Source organism: Lasioglossum baleicum, chromosome 1, assembly GCF_051020765.1.
Source record: "Lasioglossum baleicum chromosome 1, iyLasBale1, whole genome shotgun sequence".
Taxonomy (NCBI): Eukaryota; Metazoa; Arthropoda; class Insecta; order Hymenoptera; family Halictidae; genus Lasioglossum; species Lasioglossum baleicum.
The window spans coordinates 13,872,531-13,891,401 of NC_134929.1; the positions used below are offsets into that span (position 1 = coordinate 13,872,531).

Here is an 18,871-nt window from a genome sequence, read left to right on the forward strand (position 1 = left end):
AATTTTGACCGTCTGACTTGTCGTTGAGTTGCACTACTGAATTTCGTGCCACCTCCTTCGAAGGAAATTTTCGCCAATTTTCGAAAATCTCAAAAATTGAGTTTTGTATTAGGAGTACATGATATCGAAGTAGGTAGCACGGAATTCAGTAGTGCAGCTCAACGACAAGTCAGACGGTCGAAAATTGAGTTTTGTATTAGAACATAATATCGAAGGAGGTGGCACAAAAATTCTGTAGCACAACTAGTGATGGGCATTATCGACTAAATTCAACTATCGACTAATTACTATTTAGTTACTACATACTATCGAATATTTAGTCGATAGTTTTTAGTCGACTGAAATTTCGTTTTAGTGGTTACGTCTAGATCGCGGACTATAGTCTATGCCTACGTATAGATCTCGTTTCTCGCTCACTCTTACAGTATCGTAGTGCAGTGCTCGCTCTGTATTACAGGCATAGTAAGAGTAAATTGGAGCGAATATACCAGACTGTGGTGCAGGAATCTGAATTTAATTATTTTTATAAATTTCTTACTCCATAATTTAAATTCTAAAAATACAAGGTGCGAACGAGTTTTTTATTTCAACGATTACTAATATTTCCCCACTTACCGTAAGCTATTTATTATTGACATTTAAAAAATTTTTGTGTCAAAATCAATTATCAGTTATATGTGAGGTATAATTTGCTTCGTTTTTGAAATATTCTTTTTATTCTCTTTTCATTCTCCGACAAGTGTTGCTGCTACACGGTATAACATTGTTTAACTTTTTATACATGAAACTCTGTTTACAAGTCCAACTAAACTCTCGATTCTTGGTCAAAATCAAAACTCGCTTTATAATTCTAACAATTCTCCTATCTTTCTTTCTACTCTTTTATCTATTTCCTTCATGCGTATTTCCTCTACGCCTTTGGTTAAAGTTTCTACTCTGTATCTTCTCGTATCGCACTTGCTGTTGCTCTTCCCCGTCCTGTCTCCTCCTCAGTTCCTCTGATATCTCTTCTCCTCTTTCTCTCCTTGGTTATACTCCTAGTTGGCTTGATCCACACATTCCTCATCAGGTATTCTTCCCTCACTTTTGCGGTTCTCGTTTTCTGCCTCGTGTTTTCTTTATCTTTCTCTGTCTATATAATTCTTTATCTATAATTCTTTGTCTATATAAACTATATACTAATACAAATATATATTTATCTTTATAACCAGATAAAACTAAATCTCTTATTTCCTATATGTTTGGTATCCGTTTTCTTGGTTTAGTACATAGCATATTTGGTACATAGTTAAGCTCTTATATACATCTAATCAGTCTATTTATTGCACTTGTACGATATCACATATCCTTCCTGTTCCTTTTTCCACATTTAGGATTGGTTGCTTTTCATTGAGGTATGCTTCCAAGTTTCTCATCATCTCTGTTAATTCCACTGCTTCTGTAGTTACCAGTACCAAATCGTCTGCATACGCTGTAAATTGTTAATGTTAGCAGGGTAGATGTAAATATTGCTGGAATTCAAGAGTAAAACAATTTCATCTAAAAAAAATGTTTATACAATTACCCGATATTTTGATCAATAGTGAACTACTCCATATTGCAGTTTAAAAAAATCAAATAATCTAAATTTTTAGGTGACAATCTATTTCTTCTGTCTGACATAATCTGTCCGGCCTTAGAAAATATACGTTCTGATGGAACAGAAGTTGCTGGCACACATAAATATTTTTCAAATATTTTCTTTAACGTAGGTATGGTCTGGCCGTGTATACCCCAAAATGTAACAGGGTCGCTTTTAATATTTTCATACGGCATATCCAAATACTGCTTCATTGTACTTGCTGCACTGGCCGAAGGTGAAGAATCGGAGCAACGTCTGGTCAAGTGAGAAACTTTATGTACATGAAAATCCCAAAAACCTTCAGTTTCTTGTTCTGTTTCTTCTGCCTGTACAGATCTAGTCTCACTATTTGTTTCTGCAGTTATTAAAGGTGTGAGTTCTGATATAACTGTTTCTGTGGCTGTTTGTATGTCTGTATTATTTCTGAAAACTGCAGTTTTAAATCTTGGATCTGCTATAGTTGAAATTGTGATAATTTTATTTGTATGTATGTAATTGAATCTGATTTCTAAGTTGTTCATTATATTGCATTTCAATGCATATCCAGGTATTGTCTGGGGTTTAATCTTGTCAATAGCATTCTGTAAGCCTGTAATTAATGGCATAATCGTTGATGCAGTAACATATTTCTCTCCACCTAATTCACTGCTTACATACTCTATTGGTTTGAGCAGAGGAATAATATCCTGTATAGTTTTCCACTGCTGAGCATTAGGGCTTGTAGGACAATTCATTAGTGATGCTACAGTTGCACATAACGGAATTTTCACTGCTAGTAGCCTCTCTAGCATTATCAACGAGGAGTTCCATCTTGTATGTATATCTTGTTTTAATTTTAAAGTGTTTAACCCCATTTGTGTTTGGAAGTCTCGTAATTTATCTGCTGCAGTAACGCTACTTTTAAAATGTGTGATTAATGATCGGCATGTTTTTAATAGACTGGCAATCTCTGGAATAGCAGTCACCGAGTCATTTACAACTAAATTCAATGTATGTGCTGTACATGGTAGATGTAAATATCCTAAACGACGTACAGCACTTCGCATGTTCGCAGCATTGTCAGTTACAACTGCAACAATTTTCTCTTTTATATTAAATTCTGTTAAAGTTTTTTGCACTTTAAAACTTATATGCTCATTTGTGTGGTTTTCTTTTAAAACGCTAGTTGCTAATACATTTGAATGTAGCTTATTGTGTAAAAAATAATGTCCAGTAATTGTGAGAAATGATTGTGTATGTAAGTTTGTCCATATATCAGTTGTAATTGAGACATGTTCTGTTTGTTTCAGATTTTCCAAAATTCTGGATTTGACGTTAGCGTATACTTTAGGCAAAATGGTCCGTCCTAACGTTCTACGGTTTGGCAGTTGGTACCGAGGTTCTAGTTCTCTCACAAACTCAATAAATCCTTTGTCCTCTACCATACTTAAAGTTTGTAAATCTTTGCAAACCATGGCTACCGCCAGATTATGTAATTTTAAAATTTTTGATTGTGGCAGTTCGTTTGCAACTGTTCTCAAAGTCAATTGCCTGAAATTTATTTGACGATTTTGCATTGTATTAGTAGGTACGTCCGCATTTTGACTAGTATCAGTTGCGTTGGAAGTGGATGCCACAGGTCTTACTTCCTGCGTTAATGTTGCAGGTGTATCATCTCCATCGATCATCTCTGCTACTTCTCCATTTGGATTTTGGTTCGCTTGAAGTATCGTAAAATGTTTACGCTTTAAATGTTCATGTAAATTGGTAGTATTGTGTGCACTTTTATAGTCTCTTTTACATAAGAGACATGTGGCACTCGTTGGTGACTTTTTCACGAAATATTGCCAGACTATTGACCGCTTTTGTCTGTACATACTGTATTACATATACCAACAACTATATACTATATACTTATTTTTATTAAACTATATATTAAACTATATACACTATATACACTATACATGCATTAAAATGCTATATAAATGATAGTTTAATGATAGTTAAATAGTAGACCTATTTAAACACAAAGCTGGGAAAGCCAATGCTTTTAGTACTGGTTAAAAATTTAAGAACTATTTGATTTTGTAAAAAATCAGATCCACATTCGCTGATACTGATGCGTTTGTATCTACTTTTTCACTAAACCAACTGAACCCGCGCGATAGTCATATTTTTCACATTCATATTTTTCTCCAGTTAAATATGTCTTTTGTTAAAAAATTGTAATTTAAAATTTCTTTTCGACATTAATTTATAATTATTGTAATCTATAAGTCTAATTATAAATAATAAATAAATATAATCAATAATTTAAAAATGTATATAAATTATTATTTATCCTTTAATAATAATGCAATATAAAGGCAAATGTTAATGAACTTTTTAAAAAAATATCTAATACCGATAGATGTAATTATAAAATACTATTTTTTCATTATGTTATGATTAATATTTTATTCCCATAAGTGCAATATATAAGTATTTATTGTTATTTAATAATTGTATAATATTTGTAGTATAATAATTATTTATGCTAAATACACATGCTTATTGAACGAATTATTCGATATCGCTAATGAGTGAATGTATTTGATAGTAAATCTTATAAAATCTATTCAAAACACCCGCCGTTAAAATTCAACCAATAGCTCGATAGTTTAAGCGACTGATTCAGTAACTGAATTTAGTCGATAGTTTTCAGTCGTTTACAGGTTATTCTCGTATTTACTCTTATTCTCGATGTTCGCTAATTAAATGAATAGTAGGACAGTATGGGACAGTACAGAGATATTAAATTTCGTGATAGAATGATTTTGTCTTTATTTAATAATAAATTCATACACTATGTTATAAATATAAATGTACACAATTTATTTATATCACATATATAGTTTATATCGCATAAATAGCAATAAGATTTTAACATCCAATATAAATTAAAGTATTGAAATATATATTACATATTTCATTACTTGCATATTTGCACGTCCTGTCATAATTATGTATTTCTAACCTTTTCATTTCATCGTCTGACACTGACATTTGAAATTTCAAGATGGCGACGTGTAAACAGTCGACTGAAAATAGTAACCCCACCACTACTAAATTCATTCGATAGTTTAAAAAATCAGTCGACTGAAAATAGTAGTTGAATACTATCGATTTAGTCGATAGTTTTTAGTCGATGGTGCCCATCACTAAGCACAACCACAGACGAGATATAGGAATAGACCTGACATCCAATGTATTTTGGTGTCCGTCGGTATTGGTGCGCTAACGCCCCAGAGTGACTCCCATTGAGCCCCTTTATCATTCAGTGTCAACACCTCTATAGAATTAAAAAGATGTATTATTATTATTTCTAGGGTCACAATATTTATAGCCGGTTTAAAAGCAAATTATGGATATAATTCAATATAATTTAAAGAAAATAATTGCTACCACTGGCATTTTAAGGTGTCGGTACTACAGATTCCTGTGGCCTCCAAGTCCCATAAGGTGTCAGGTCTATTTTATATCTCGTCTGTGGTACAACTCAACGACAAGTCGGACGTTCGGGAAAAATTGGTGGTTCAATAAATATATAGGTAGATACGCTTCTTTATTGTATTGTCTTTATTTATTCATTGTAGATTCACTGCAACCACCGACGAGATCGTCGATGTCCATTGATGTCCATGCTATAGGTTGAATAACAGTATAGTGGGTTCTGTTTCCTGCTAAAGATGATGTAGGTTCTGTTCCATGCTAAAGATGATGTAAGAGCTGTTCCAGGCTAAACATGTTGCGCAGACAAAAGTGGCAGGGCCAATCCCCGGGCGTGAGCAGGCGTGAGCACCAGTGAGCAGTTGAGCACTCTCATTATGAGTCTCATATACTCTCTGGTGGGGTCACTCTGGGGCGCTTGCACCCCAAACTCGACTTACACAAAAATACATTGGGTGTCAGGTCTATTCCTATATCTCGTCTGTGGTTATACTAGGGCATTTTCTACAGAGTCGGTAATTCAGAACCGTAGACAGAAAAATACATTGCATGCAATGTCTATGCTGATCTTGTTCGTGTCAGATTCGTGTCATAGATGTGTTCGTGTATATGCATACACATCGGAGAGGTTGTTCACCAGTGCCAGTGTTCGCTTTTACTTGCTTTTCTGACAGTAGCATTCAGAAAGAAAAGAACCGCTAGCAAACTTTACTTTCGGGTTTGTTAACACGTTGCTGACCCAAGCTCCGTCATGGACGATTTACAGAATTATAAACTGCAGCTCCAGCAGGTGAGAGTTTTGTTTTTCGCTTAACCTCATCGAAATGGTGGAATGGCGAGTCCATTTTTGGTGATCCCGTCGTTGTTTACGAGCTCCCAAGCAGAAATGAATTTTCGGTTTTCTCGGTTTAGGTGGAAGCAGCGCTTACCACGGATCCAACAAATGAAGAACTCCTGAAATTGAAAATTGATCTCGAGGAAGTAATAGAGCTGACACATGATTTAATTAAATCACAACAACAGGAAAAAAGGCAAGCCAATGGCATGGATGCTAAAGATCCTATTTTACTTGCAGTTCTGGCCAATAAATGGAAGGTTGGTGATCAGTGCATGGCACCCTGGAGCGAGGATGGCAAGTAAGTCGTTCTTAATGCCACTTACGGATATATTATTATCCCTTTTGGAGTCTCAGGTTGATAGAAACAATATTTTATGATTACTGTTTTATATTATAATCTTAGAACTCACTAAATCTTGATGTTAGTAACGATAATGTCAAGCTAATGTTGTTTTACCATTCATTTAAGCAATATGTAAACACAAAACACTTGTGGCTTAATACTTTGCCTGAAGGCCACTATCATTTCATTCATGGTATTCTCATGACAACGTTAAATATCTGTCCACAAGCAATGTATCTTTTATGGTTGATGTATAACTTTTCAGATACTATGAAGCAACCATAGATGCAATAAGCGAGGATGGAGTTGTGAATGTAACTTTCAATGAATATAAGAATACAGACGTCACAATGCTAAGTCAGCTAAAATCGGTAGCCAAAAGGCCAGCATCGGATTGGGCAGATCAGAAATCAAAGTAAGCGATTGGTTAAGATACTTAATTTCCTTCACTAATGATTTACGATTAATATAATCCTCCCTAAGTTTGAGTATATGCCAGATTTTAAAGTACATTGTAGGTTGTTTTATAAGAACTAATGTTAATCATTAATTTTTCTCCTGATCCCTCTATTCCTAATTGGCTATGATAATCACTCCGCTGTTCGGTGTGCCTTGATCTGAAATTCCAATATTGTTGATTTGTCCCTTGGTGATGCGCTATCTATGTACATCGCCGGAAACCAGGAAAAGGTAACAGGAAACATTAGATTTTATTGAAATATTATTTTTATTGTACATGCCATATATGGTTTTAGTGTTTATTGTAATGGATGAAACTGAGAATTGAGTGATTGAAGATGATTGAGACTAACAATTAAGTAAACCCTAAGTTGTTATTATCATTAAATTATCATAAAATAAATTAAAATATCAAATAAATTTCATAAATATGTATCTATTAAATAATCACAATATTTTTAGATTTAGCAGAAAATGTATTGTACATGCATCAGTATATTGTCCTGATGCAGGTCTTCACTCAGTTGCTTTTATTGAATTACTCCTATGAGTGATAGAATCATTAATTTACAGAAAAATGCAAGCTGCTGCAGTTGCAGGTTCGGATCCTAATAAACAAAGGGAATACCTAAAGAAAAAGAAACAGAGGAAACTTCAACGATTTAAAGAACTCGAGGAAGAACGTGAAATGGAGAAAAACAAATGGCTAGCATTTACAAACAAGGTAATACCGACAGTCCGATTTATATAAATAATCCGATCAATCGTTTATAATGTTTTGTTGTTTTTTATGTTACATAAGCAGTCTTCGAAGAAGGGTGTAATTAAAAAGAGTATATTTGCCACGCCAGAAAATGTAAATGGACGAGTAGGAATTGGTACCTGTGGCGTGAGTGGCCGAGAAATGACAAAATTCAGTAACGGTGAAAAGTGGAGGAGGGGAGCATGAATGTTATTGTAAATACAGGAATTAACATTTCGCGGGATAGAATTATCAATTATTGTTATATTACATTGAACTTGGTTCTTGAGGAACTGACAAAAAAAGGAAACGTATGTTTTGTGTTATGAGACATGAATGAGGAGAGTGTAGTTGTATCTTGAGACTGTGTGTAGACATTATGTTGCAAACGAACAATGACCTCAATAAATCCTGAAATTATCTGGATTTTCTACCTTCATGGAATGAATGCGCCGTCACGAATGAATGTATTTCTAGATTGATACAATTATGTGGGTATGATTTGTTTACAATCTATAAATAATACGAATAAATGTATATTTTAAAGTCAGATTATGTTTATTAAATGCCTTCGTGGAATTCAGGTAACATTTAGGACTACCGAAAATTGAAATAATTTAATTTTAATTATACAAATTGCAAGAATACGATATACATTTTACGACATTTAATGAATGAATTTGTTTCCTCTAATTTTTTCGAAATAAAAAATCTGAAATATCCATTTATTTCCTAAATCAATTTACCACGTCTGGTGTGAGGCAAGATCTTACGGAACACCAGCCAATGAAAGCAAAGACGTATGGAGTAAGTATGTATATAGTATATATATATATATATACTGCATGCACGCACTTCAACCTACACCTGTATAAGTACTGCCAGAAAGATCAAAAATGGTCGTTCTATTGTGGAACAACACGTCACCACTAGGTGATATATTTCAAGCGATAACATTGATATAAGAAATTGATAAACTTCAAAAAAATATGAAACTACTAAGTTTTGATGATACAGTGGTGGCAGGCGATAACCACTGATTCATTTATATGCAGAGAACGCATTCTAACCTATCCTAATTAAGATTGACAACAGACGTATTAAGTATATTGAACGCTTTTTTCTTGCTGCAATAACAAAATAATTTTATATTTATTTTATTAAAGACATAAAAGCAGCTATAATATTTTCTTGAACTGTGTTAATCTGTGCTTTATGTACTACTATACCGAAATTATGTATTACTACATTACTACATAAATAGACATGAGACATATTAGACAGGGCTTTTGTATTTGTTTATCAATATATTCTATACTACTTTTACAAAGTCGGAATTGAAAGAATAAGACTGATATTGTTACCGCAGTGTAGCTAATTACTGTACACAGTATCTCAATGAATAGAAACATGGAATCCAATGACAGAAGTCAAATGTCGAACGGAGATGCTACGAGCAATAAAGATATTGATTGGTCCAGGTATGGCTTGCATAATGTAGAAACTCAAAGAAACAATGAAACAAGAAGGAATAATGGAGAGTACGAAGAACTTGGACCTGAAATGTATCAAACAGGAGCGAATGAGCTATTTGCCCAAGAATATGTAAGTAATTGCACTAAGCAAAGTAATTCTCGTACTTATCTTTTCATATATTTTCAGAGCTCAGATCCTTGGTGGAAATCAAACTTTTTCATTTCTCAACCTGTATTGTTTGGAACTTGGGACGGTGTGTTTACATCTTGTCTTATAAATATTTTTGGAGTAATTGTTTTCTTAAGATCTGGTTGGATAGTGGGACAAGCTGGCGTTCTCAATGCAGTACTAATTATATTATCTACAGGTAATGCATACAATTGCTTAACATGTTAAATGCCATGCAGGTCCCTAGGAATTAGTCGTAGACTTAAATTCATGAAAAAATTCATATTTAAGTGATTCCTGTTTTTTTTCAGTATGCACTGTACTAGTAACTGTACTATCTGCAGTGGGAATATGTGAAAGGTGTCGAGTAGAAAGTGGAGGAGTTTATTTTTTGTTGTCACATGTGTTGGGGTCAAGATTTGGTGGATCAATCGGGCTATTATACTGCTTTGGACAGGTGAGGCAGCATAGCAACTGGTAGCAATAATGGAAAATTACTTGAAACTCTTGTTGTAGGCGGTGGGTTGTGCATTGAATGTGTTAGGTTTTGGAGAATCTATGGCTGGCTTGGTACACTTAGAGTCTGCTTGGGCAGAGCGTGGTTTTGCATGTGCAGCTGTTATCTTGTTATCTGTTATCAATGTTGCTGGTGTCAAATGGGTCATAAAACTTCAATTCCTTCTCTTATTAATTTTACTTCTTGCTGGAGTAGACTTTGTGGTGGGAAGTTTTACTCATGTGAATATCGGTAAGATTCTATGTGCTTTCTAACAAATAATTCATTTAATACCTGTATAATTTTGCGAATATTGTAGAGGCGGGCTTCGAGGGCTGGTTTTCAGGAAATTTGAGAAATAACACTTTCCCTAACTATCAGAATGGATATAGTTGGTTCACAGTGTTTGGTGTATTCTTTCCTACTGTAACTGGTGTTTTAGCTGGCATCAATATGAGTGGGGATTTACGACATCCGTCCACTGATATCCCTAATGGTACCCTAGCAGCAGTTGGAACTGGGTAATTACCGTAACCAGACATTTACATAAATTTACATATTAGAGTTGTGCGAGAACCCGAAAATGTCGAGTTGGGACGAAATTTCCGGATTCTCGAATAATATCGGGGTTCTCAACAATTTTCGAAGTTCTGTAATATTTAGGAATCCCGACATTTTCGGGTTCTCGCACACCTCTACTAAATATATCCTCCAGAAACTTTATATTGAATTTTTTATTTTCAGAACCTTCTTGTATCTATGTTTCATTCTATTTCTTGCTTCAACATGCACTCGTAACGCACTCCTGACGAACTTTATGATTGCATCAAAGGTGTCAGCTATCTCGGTATTGTTGTTGGCGGGACTGTACGTGTCTTCGTTCAGTAGTTGTTTGGGCGCTATGTATGGCACACCCCGAGTTCTTCAGTCCATTGCTAGTCAAAATGTCATACCAGGGATGAGTTGTCTACAAAGAGGGGTGAGTCAAAGTGATGAAAAGTTTTGTTCAATTCATTAAGCTTACTATAAGGAAATCAAACTTATTCTTTAGAGGGGACCGAACAAAGTGCCTGTGTACGCGATGTTGGTAGTTGCCGTTGTTACATTGACGTTTATCATCACTGGGCAAATTAATACGCTCGCGCCAATTGTCACGATGCCTTTCCTCTTGACTTACGCATGCTTAGACTACGCGTATTTTGCTCTTGCGCAAACGTTTGATATACAGTTGACTCGTGAGCAAAGATTTCGAACGCAATCTCCAACGTTTGACCGCAATTATGGAGCAGCGACTAGGGATAATTCGATACCGGACATGGACAATGATTTGGATAATCTCTTTCCTGAGAGAATCAGGCATAAAAATCTTGTGGTAAGTATACGTGATGTTGGACCACTATGTTGCAATAATAAGACATTATTTTGAAATTACTTATAGAGAAATCCTAGTCTCTCTGAGAATAACGTTTATATAGACTCCTCGCCGAGTATTGATGAAGGTACTAGTCCCACGGATAATACCGAACGAAAGATTCACATCCATAATAAATTGGGAAACTGGTACAGTCCTTTGTGTAACAGATGGCTTTCACTATTAGGTGTAAGTTTCTATATGTTTTACGTGTATAAGTTGTGCAAATATGGTTTGGACGAGAGTATGATTTACAGTGCCTTATCAAGTTGCTGATAATGTTTCTCGTTCATTGGGGTTATGCCATTGCCAACATAGTCGTTGTTTTCCTTGTGTGGAGCTACGTTGGTCATGCTAATCCCGCCGTGAAACCGGGAGTATCATCAGAATTTAAATTCTTCAGTTGGCTGAAGATAGCGTTATTGAAGCTCATGGGGTAATCATTCACAGCATTACGATAGTTTACTATATTTATAATATAGTGATTAATTGTTCGATTTTTTTCAATTTTAGAAGGAAAGTTTATGACTACGAGCAAATTGTTGTTACTCCGGTCCATCCAGGAGTTGAAACGTGTTCAGCTCAACTGAACGAAGAGAACGAGGATTTCGCTGGTAGAAGAAGATATCATCAAACAGCCACGGTTACAGGGCAATATGTGAACATTGACTAGAAACGAAAGACTGTAAAATATTTACAAAAATCTGATTGAAGAGATATACATATACAACTAGGCAGGAGGAATTGCAAAGGAATCGCATTAATTTTATATCCTAGTATATAGAACAAAGAGAGCGTTGCGAAGTTTTTAACGCTATTAACCGCACAAAACTAGTCTTAACCAGAGTACATTTCATATCTTAGGGACATGGAATTTTTTATACAGTGCAGCATAATAGCCCCTTAACGATACTAACAATCTCCATCAAAGATCAGCTGTTATAACTTTTTCTAACGATTTACTCTACGTGCAGCAGGCGCAGTTGAAGCAATATACTGCCAGAAACATTTCTAAAATGAAGGGTCCATTGATTCTTAATTTAAATTGTTTTAATAACCATAGCTGGTAATGCGAGATTATTTATTTTTTAGCAGTACAACTAATTTGTAGTTAGAATCGAATCATAGTATTATAATATGATTGTATGGCAGCGTCATCATATTTATATAATAAATATTCTGTAAATATTTAGTGATAATATATTTACCGAACATTTTTATAAACGTCTTTGTGGCGACGAGTATGTCGATAATAAAATATAGATTAGTACACAGAAATCTTGTATCCCTTTTATTTGTTGAAGATAGTGAAAATTATAACATGTCGCCAGAAAAGGGATGAGTATATTTGAAAATATTATCAAATATTTTCAAATTTTGGAGCCATATGTTTAAATTGTGCGTCTTCTCCGCTGAAAATGTGGGTAAACAAACTACAGACCGAATCTTTCATTTTCTCGCCTCCTTAGTTCCAATTGAACAGTATGTACTACAAAATTAACGTAGTATGCATTAGTTATGTCATATTTTCGCGCTCTTTTCAATTTTACAATTTATACCAGTTTTATTCACCTTTGACATTATATTATTATGTTTGAGTTACAATAACAAGATTTGGGATACAGGAAAATAGTTTAAAAATATTCGGATAAAATATAAACACCATTTAAATAATTTTTGAAGTAGACTTCCGGTGATGACATAACAGACTCGCGTAGTGCTTGTAAGTATTACTGTTTAAAAGTTGACAGAGAATGTTGGAGTGTCGTCATTCTAGTCGTTTTTTAAAACAATTAGTTGTTCAATTAATACTGTAGTTTATTGTGAGGTGTAATGTTAAAGTATAGACGAGGTTGTTAATTATTTTAATTCTGTTAGACATTAAATAGTAAAACGTCAGTAAGATGGAGCTCTTTTGGTAGGACATTCTGGTGAGTATAATCAACCTTCCATCTTCATCATTCTCTTACTTTGTTAAGTTAAACATTGTTTGATGAAGAAGCAACAAGCTCCAGTATAATTATATTTGCAATAGTTAACGAAACATAAAAATCAGTGAAATACTGATATTTCGATATAATCTAAGCCAAATTAAATCGAATTGTGTGGGTTCGAATGGATTGGAGTAAACTGGAGTGAACCAGATTATGTCCAAGCGCTCTGCAACGGGTATAAGCGGGTATAAGAGGATTTGAGCGGATTGAAGTGTATTAGGGCAAATTTGAATGGGTTAGAAAAGATTGGGTTTGGGTGGTATGAATTAGAATTGACCGGAATGAATCGGACGGCTTGGAACGGAATGAAACGGACCAAGCTGAACCGAACTATGAACTGAAGAGAGTAAGAGAGAAATAAAATAAATCGTATTAGGATGAACCGGGTTAGGATGGATCGGACTAAAATGAACCGGACCAGGATGGACCGGAACCGGATGAAGAGGACCAGGATGAAGTAGACCAAGCTGAACCAGAATCGTTATGAATCGGACCAAGCCGAACGAGGATACGAGAGCACCAAAATGTTTAAATCGATTTAAACCAGAAAAAATGAACCAGAACGTATTACAGCGAAACGGAATAAATCGGAAGCGTAGAGGGCAAGAGAGGACCGGAATGAATTGGAGCAGGTTGAACCGAAACAAAATGAACTAGAACGTATTAGAGCGGAATGGAATGAACCGCAACGGGCAAGAGAGCATCAGAATGAGTTGGAGTTCAAGTCAGAGTGAAACGAAGTGGATCGGAGTGGCTCGAAGCTGTTTAATTACGGTAATGAAGTAGTAATGATTATATCGTATATAGTAATTAGGAATATACTAATAATTATGTTTATGGTACGCTGATTACATAAATATCTATGTAAATAAACTACGAAACGAAAACTCATTAAAAGTTGTGAGCAGCGTACGAACATTATTTATTCACGATTAGTTGTTGTTGCGTTTGCTTAGTACTTTGGCCATGAAAATGTTCTAATCGCGTTTTCATGGTCTTGTTATTAATCGCTTCGGATTCAGTAAGTGCTGCAAGCCGCTGGAACCTACGCGGTGAGCTTTGGAAGCTTCGAGGTCCGCGGTGATCTCGCGGTTAGCCGTGATGGTTAACCTTCCCTTGCGCACCAGCCTCTTACGTGGTTGCGTTAAAATCATTCCCGGCGCCAGAATGCGAGATAATTAGTTCTGGAGAATCAACATCGCATTTCTGAAAACCTCCTCCAATATTTAACGCTATGCCTAATATCGATCATCAAAGCTTTCCAAGCAAGAAGTCTAAACATACTGATATATTGAATTTATTCTTGCAAACCAATTGTTCACTGGCCTACAAGAAAGTTGCATCAGTGAATAACAATTATGATGTGTTCCTTAACTTTCTTTTTACTGCACAATTTCCTAAATATGTTTCAAAAGTTAATTTATAGTTTACGGCCAGTTAATGCCGGTGATGATTGAATTAAAAATATTAAATACTCGTATTTTAGCTTTTTAATTTGTATGAGCGCGCCATTTAATTCTTCATTACGTAATTTTATGTTGTAACCTAATGAAATTGTGTCTAGGCTGCAACGGAGTTCACAAACGCTCCGAAAATTTGATCATATTGCTCCGGACGCATATGCAGAGGACACTGCTAGATCATCAGATTTTTTCAACGAGCTTCAGCGTGGTTAATCTACACTGAAAACGCGCGAGAGAGTACGTTTGCTATTATTAATAATATGGAAACTAATAAATTCCTGAAGTATCCGGTCCTGCGAGCGCTAACACTGTTTTAATCGAAATTTACATTGACAGGATACTGCCTACAAGCCTGGATACCCAGACTGGCAAAGTGTGTGCATGCATGCATCCCGTTGTGCGAGGTATTATAAATAGACTGCGGAAGTTTATGAAAATACATGTTTCCATTCAGAAAGGAATTGGCGTGAAATCAAATTTAATTTTCTGCGTGAACGGTTCACGCAAATTAAAATCGAAATGGGACTGTATTGAATATTATCGAAGCCCATATTTTATTACCATTTTGGAAGTCTTTGTATGCTATGCAAAAATTTTCGCGGTCTAGTTATAAATTTCGAATGTCGACATCTTCGTTATTAACGCTTCCCGGTTCGTCAATAACTTCGGGTATGTACAATTCAAAGTCACTTTTATTAATTATGTAGCCACCGCAAAAAAGTTAGTTAAATATGCGGTGCAATAAAACTTTTAATCGGATTTGCAAACGTTTAAGTGAGGAGTATAGTCAACTTTAAAAAATCATGAAGGTTTCTGACCAAAATCGTGAATTCTATTTTAAAGTTGCACCAATTTGCCAATTTGTCAATTCAAGAATATAAGAATTGAAAATTCATTTTATATATCCATTTCTACCGCATATTTTCCAACGAAAAAATTAGTATAATTTTCTAGAATATGAGGGAAATTGTTCGGAAAGTTTGAAAAAGAACCGCTCCATAGTTTCTCAAGCTGCCTTTTAAATACTACTCGACAAATATTGATTGTAACCGAAGACATTCGTTCGAACTGCTCATCCCCGGGTATCTAGTCTTCTTATCTACCTTGTAGTATACCTCGCTCCATGTTCGAGATTATGCTGGAGCCGTTCGATCGAAAAATCCGCATATTGGATTCTTGGATAAGCAGAACTCAAACTAATCGAATAAAAACATTTCGGTAGCCTGGAAAAATAAAGTCCCACGAAAGTCTTTGATAAATGGCCAATCCTGTACAACGAAGTTGCGAATGTTATTTTCAGAGTTTTCGTAGTTCGTGGCTGAAGAACTTTGGTAAATAGGATCCTGAGCGTCTTAATTTCGCATTGAAGCTTGGATAGAGTTGTAACTTACAAATAGTCACCTGGGAACGCTTTAATTTGGCCCTGTTGACTACACGTGTTTCTTGATTTTAATAACTAATAAAGCTGGAGCACCTTGCATCTGTATTGTGGGATGAATTATACATGGCATTTGAGATGTACGGATTTCGGCTTTAATCAAGACGTAGGCTCAAGCGTTAAATCGATGGAGTAGTGTACAGAAGCGTAGAATTTATGGGAAATCTTCTGAACTGGGTACTCTTCTGTATCTGTAGATATACGAATCTTACAGCAGAAATTGAGTAGCTGTTAGTATCATCAATTATGATATTCCAGGGACAGAGCGTTTCAAAAGATAATGTTTTCACATAAGCAAAGTATCTAGTATAAACTATTTACTTGGGAAACTCAAGTTATTCTCTGTACATACATCGGAAAAGATAAGACTCGCGCAAATAGGGTAGCGACATTATCATAAATCATTACCGCTACGAGCTAAACTTCTGCACGGATTATATTCTCACGTATCAGGTAACTAAATTCGGTCACCTTTTCTCGCAATTCAGCTGCTGTTTCTCCACTTCTCCAACTTTAAGAGCTATTTTCATGGTATTCGTACATCCTTCACCGCGTAGACTGCCACGCGAATTTTATTTCAGTTTATATCATTTTAGTTTTGGGAGGACATCGAAAAATGTAAGAAATACAGTAAATGGGTACCTGGTTCCTTACTAAGGGTTGAAGGGGGGTACGGAGACATTTTCGACTGGCTCTATTTTCAAAACACAATAACTCAGACAGCCTCTCACGTGTCAGACTGTAGTTTCCTTAAGAGCAATCGTGGGGGTTGGGGAATTCTCGCCTCGACTGATCAGGCGGGTAAACCTGCCCCCGCCCGGCTCGAGATAAGAAGAAACTACTTCATCAGAGTCGGGGTCCTTGTAGCACCTAGGCTAGGTGTCGGTCGAAACGAGGGTTGTCCGTGCGTGGGGGTGTACGATGACGGAGTTGGGTGACGGTTTTCGAGTGTCGGCCAGGCGGGAGGGTTAAAAAGGGGGTTGTTCGTCGATGCCGGGTCGGCGAGGACGGCTGGTGGGGCGAGGGCGGGTGGCCACGTTCGAGGGAGGGAGGGTACAGCGGGTAGGGGGAAGGTCGGTGGCCGTCGGTGTGGGATCCTAGTCGAATGCCGGATCCGCGGTGGTAACTTCAGTGCGCGATCAACCACCGACGTGTGTTTACGGTCGGAGCTCCAGCGGAAGCTGCGAGGCCTGGCTGCTGCGGGGTGAGAATTTCTTTCTTTCCTTTGCTGATCTATATGGATCATTTTGCTACCGTCGCCACCACTGTGACCGACCACTCTCGATAAGTGGGATTTTCTCGCGACCATCGATCTTACCATTGACTTTGATCCCTCGAACATCGTGCTATAAGTGAATCTCCATGGTCCGAGAGGGTGAGATCGTAACTAGAGGCTGAAACTGATGGACTATCTTGTAAACGGGACGTCGAGAATCGCCCACGTGTTCTCGACGCCGCTGTCCCGGACCAGGACTCTAACGAGCTGCCACACTCGTTACGAGTCTGATTGGAATTTTGGCGGCGACCTTTCTCTGGGAGAGTAGAGTCCGAGGAGCATGATCCAGTGACGAGTGACGACGAGGAGGTTTCGTTGATGAATGGTGAACGGTTGGGCACGAGTAGCTTGATTGTAAGGGTCAATTTGGGTTCCGCAATTTTTGGTACAGCCACTGGTGTTAGGACTTGTTTCGTTGTTTTGTGCCAGGCTTTGTGCGAGATTCTTCCGATAGATCTTGACGATCATTGTCTGCACGCGGTTGGTTTGGAACCACGATCATGGGGGTTGGAACTTTACTGATCTTGTGAACATAGTTTATTCGAGAATCTGTTAACATTGAATAGTAAAAATGCTTTGTGTGCGTATGAGGTAAAAGTGGTGTAAAAGTTGAGGTCCTTGTGAAAAATTGATGTATTAATGATTCTGAGGATCAGTGTTGTTCTTGCATTAATTTTTTGAGGCTCCAATGCCGAGAATAATTGTAGTTCATATAGACTGATTTATTGCTTGTAAAATTTTCAGATGGTTATAAATCAATTTCAAGTAATTTAATGTGAATCATATCACCCCAAGAAAACCAACTCTAACCAAAAACAGCTAAGGTCATTCAAATATAATTAATAATCTAGTAGAGAATTAACAAATGATAAGTGTACATATCAATGTGTGAGAATTTAAGTTTTCATCTGATTAAAAAATATAGTATGTTATTTCTACTATTGTTTCTCCTGCAGAAGGGGATTTCAAATAGTATGCTCGTAATTCGAGCACGTGGTTGTAACACGTGGATCGCATCCACCACGGCACACCGATTATTCCCAAGCGAAAATAAGCCGTGAATTTCGCAGTCGAAAACTTTCGCATAATCGAGGCTCATTCCTCCACCAGAGTTCGAATTTCTCAAAGCAACCGGACCGTTTTATACATGTCGATGCATCGACTCGAGATCGCGTTTGCTTATTCCGGCTACTTTTTATCGTTACGAAGAAAGTTTCGGAGGAGTTGTTAGGAAGTTATGAACCTCGGTGGCTTTTCAGGGTCAAGGTGTCGATATCGAGCACTCGCTTCGCTTTACAACGCCGCGGTCTATTCAGAGGAAACTTTCGGCCGTATTATCTATCGAATAAAATAGTTTCTCGAGCTGAAATTGTTCAACACGTTGCTTGTAAATTGTCCGCAAAATTGTGGACAATTTAACTCGTTCAACTCCCGGCAAATTCCATTTGAAACTGTTCCCGAATTACGCAAATGTGTATTTTAGTTCCTCTTCGGACACTAACGTCTCATTTTCAGATACTAATTCATGAGCGTGCTTGACCATTTTTGTGCAATGACATGTACAATACTGAATGGGAATTATTTAAATTTTATAGTCCTTAAGAGAATGACGCTTAATATTCAGACGTAAATTATTTTAATATTTATTTTCATGTCGCCCGACGTTAAAAATGTCAAA

At 36.4% G+C, this 18,871-nt stretch overlaps 4 protein-coding genes across 20 annotated transcripts in view; all 4 read left to right on the forward strand.

The window, feature by feature from the left end:
* The first annotated feature begins 234 nt into the window (after positions 1-234).
* Positions 235-3,502, forward strand: LOC143207999 (uncharacterized). 9 transcript variants are annotated; one of them, XR_013008804.1, is made up of 4 exons: positions 235-1,884; positions 2,169-2,434; positions 2,911-3,188; positions 3,267-3,502. XR_013008804.1 is itself a non-coding variant. In XM_076422008.1 (4 exons), the coding sequence occupies exons 2-3, from the start codon at positions 1,754-1,756 to the stop codon at positions 3,164-3,166; spliced, it is 387 nt and encodes a 128-aa protein (XP_076278123.1). In that variant the 5' UTR covers positions 266-616; positions 1,635-1,753; the 3' UTR covers positions 3,167-3,188; positions 3,267-3,502. The 9 variants fall into 9 exon arrangements, 4 of the variants coding, with proteins under 4 accessions (XP_076278123.1, XP_076278132.1, XP_076278113.1 ...); XR_013008808.1 differs by having other exon boundaries at positions 256-1,991; XM_076422008.1 differs by lacking the exon at positions 2,169-2,434 and having other exon boundaries at positions 266-616; positions 1,635-1,884.
* Positions 3,503-5,685: 2,183 nt separating this feature from the next.
* Positions 5,686-8,021, forward strand: Spf30 (Splicing factor 30). Of its 2 annotated transcripts, none has more exons than XM_076420551.1 (5): positions 5,686-5,879; positions 6,002-6,225; positions 6,536-6,685; positions 7,303-7,453; positions 7,532-8,021. In XM_076420551.1, the coding sequence occupies exons 1-5, from the start codon at positions 5,841-5,843 to the stop codon at positions 7,676-7,678; spliced, it is 711 nt and encodes a 236-aa protein (XP_076276666.1). In that variant the 5' UTR covers positions 5,686-5,840; the 3' UTR covers positions 7,679-8,021. The 2 variants fall into 2 exon arrangements, with proteins under 2 accessions (XP_076276666.1, XP_076276674.1); XM_076420559.1 differs by having other exon boundaries at positions 5,689-5,879; positions 7,535-8,021.
* Positions 8,022-8,330: 309 nt separating this feature from the next.
* LOC143207273 (solute carrier family 12 member 8-like) lies at positions 8,331-12,318 on the forward strand. The gene is made up of 10 exons (XM_076420537.1): positions 8,331-9,076; positions 9,134-9,314; positions 9,427-9,572; positions 9,632-9,863; positions 9,931-10,132; positions 10,356-10,590; positions 10,663-10,983; positions 11,050-11,211; positions 11,280-11,458; positions 11,536-12,318. Exons 1-10 carry the CDS (start codon positions 8,870-8,872, stop codon positions 11,693-11,695), a joined length of 2,025 nt encoding a protein of 674 aa, XP_076276652.1. The 5' UTR covers positions 8,331-8,869; the 3' UTR covers positions 11,696-12,318.
* Positions 12,319-17,000: 4,682 nt separating this feature from the next.
* The window catches only part of Dscam3 (Down syndrome cell adhesion molecule 3), a 246,514-nt gene continuing 244,643 nt past the window's right edge, over positions 17,001-18,871 (forward strand). For 5 of the 8 annotated variants that reach the window (XM_076423805.1, XM_076423788.1, XM_076423797.1 and 2 more), the window contains exon 1: positions 17,001-17,121. The gene's annotated coding sequence lies outside the window, so the exon portion shown is untranslated. The remainder of the gene's footprint in view (positions 17,122-18,871) is intronic. The other 3 variants (XM_076423819.1, XM_076423810.1, XM_076423829.1) reach the window with 1 other exon arrangement.

Coding starts and splice junctions, on each gene's coding strand:
- LOC143207273 (XM_076420537.1), top strand. CDS start 8,870: ATGAATAGAAACATGGAATCCAATGACAGAAGTCAAATGTCGAACGGA. Junction 9,573..9,631: donor TATTATACTGCTTTGGACAG/GTGAGGCAGCAT, acceptor CTCTTGTTGTAG/GCGGTGGGTTGTGCATTGAA. Junction 10,984..11,049: donor TCAGGCATAAAAATCTTGTG/GTAAGTATACGT, acceptor AATTACTTATAG/AGAAATCCTAGTCTCTCTGA.
- LOC143207999 (XM_076422008.1), top strand. CDS start 1,754: ATGGTCTGGCCGTGTATACCCCAAAATGTAACAGGGTCGCTTTTAATA. Junction 1,885..2,910: donor TCGGAGCAACGTCTGGTCAA/GTGAGAAACTTT, acceptor TGTTTGTTTCAG/ATTTTCCAAAATTCTGGATT.
- Spf30 (XM_076420551.1), top strand. CDS start 5,841: ATGGACGATTTACAGAATTATAAACTGCAGCTCCAGCAG. Junction 5,880..6,001: donor ATAAACTGCAGCTCCAGCAG/GTGAGAGTTTTG, acceptor TTCTCGGTTTAG/GTGGAAGCAGCGCTTACCAC. Junction 6,686..7,302: donor TGGGCAGATCAGAAATCAAA/GTAAGCGATTGG, acceptor ATTAATTTACAG/AAAAATGCAAGCTGCTGCAG.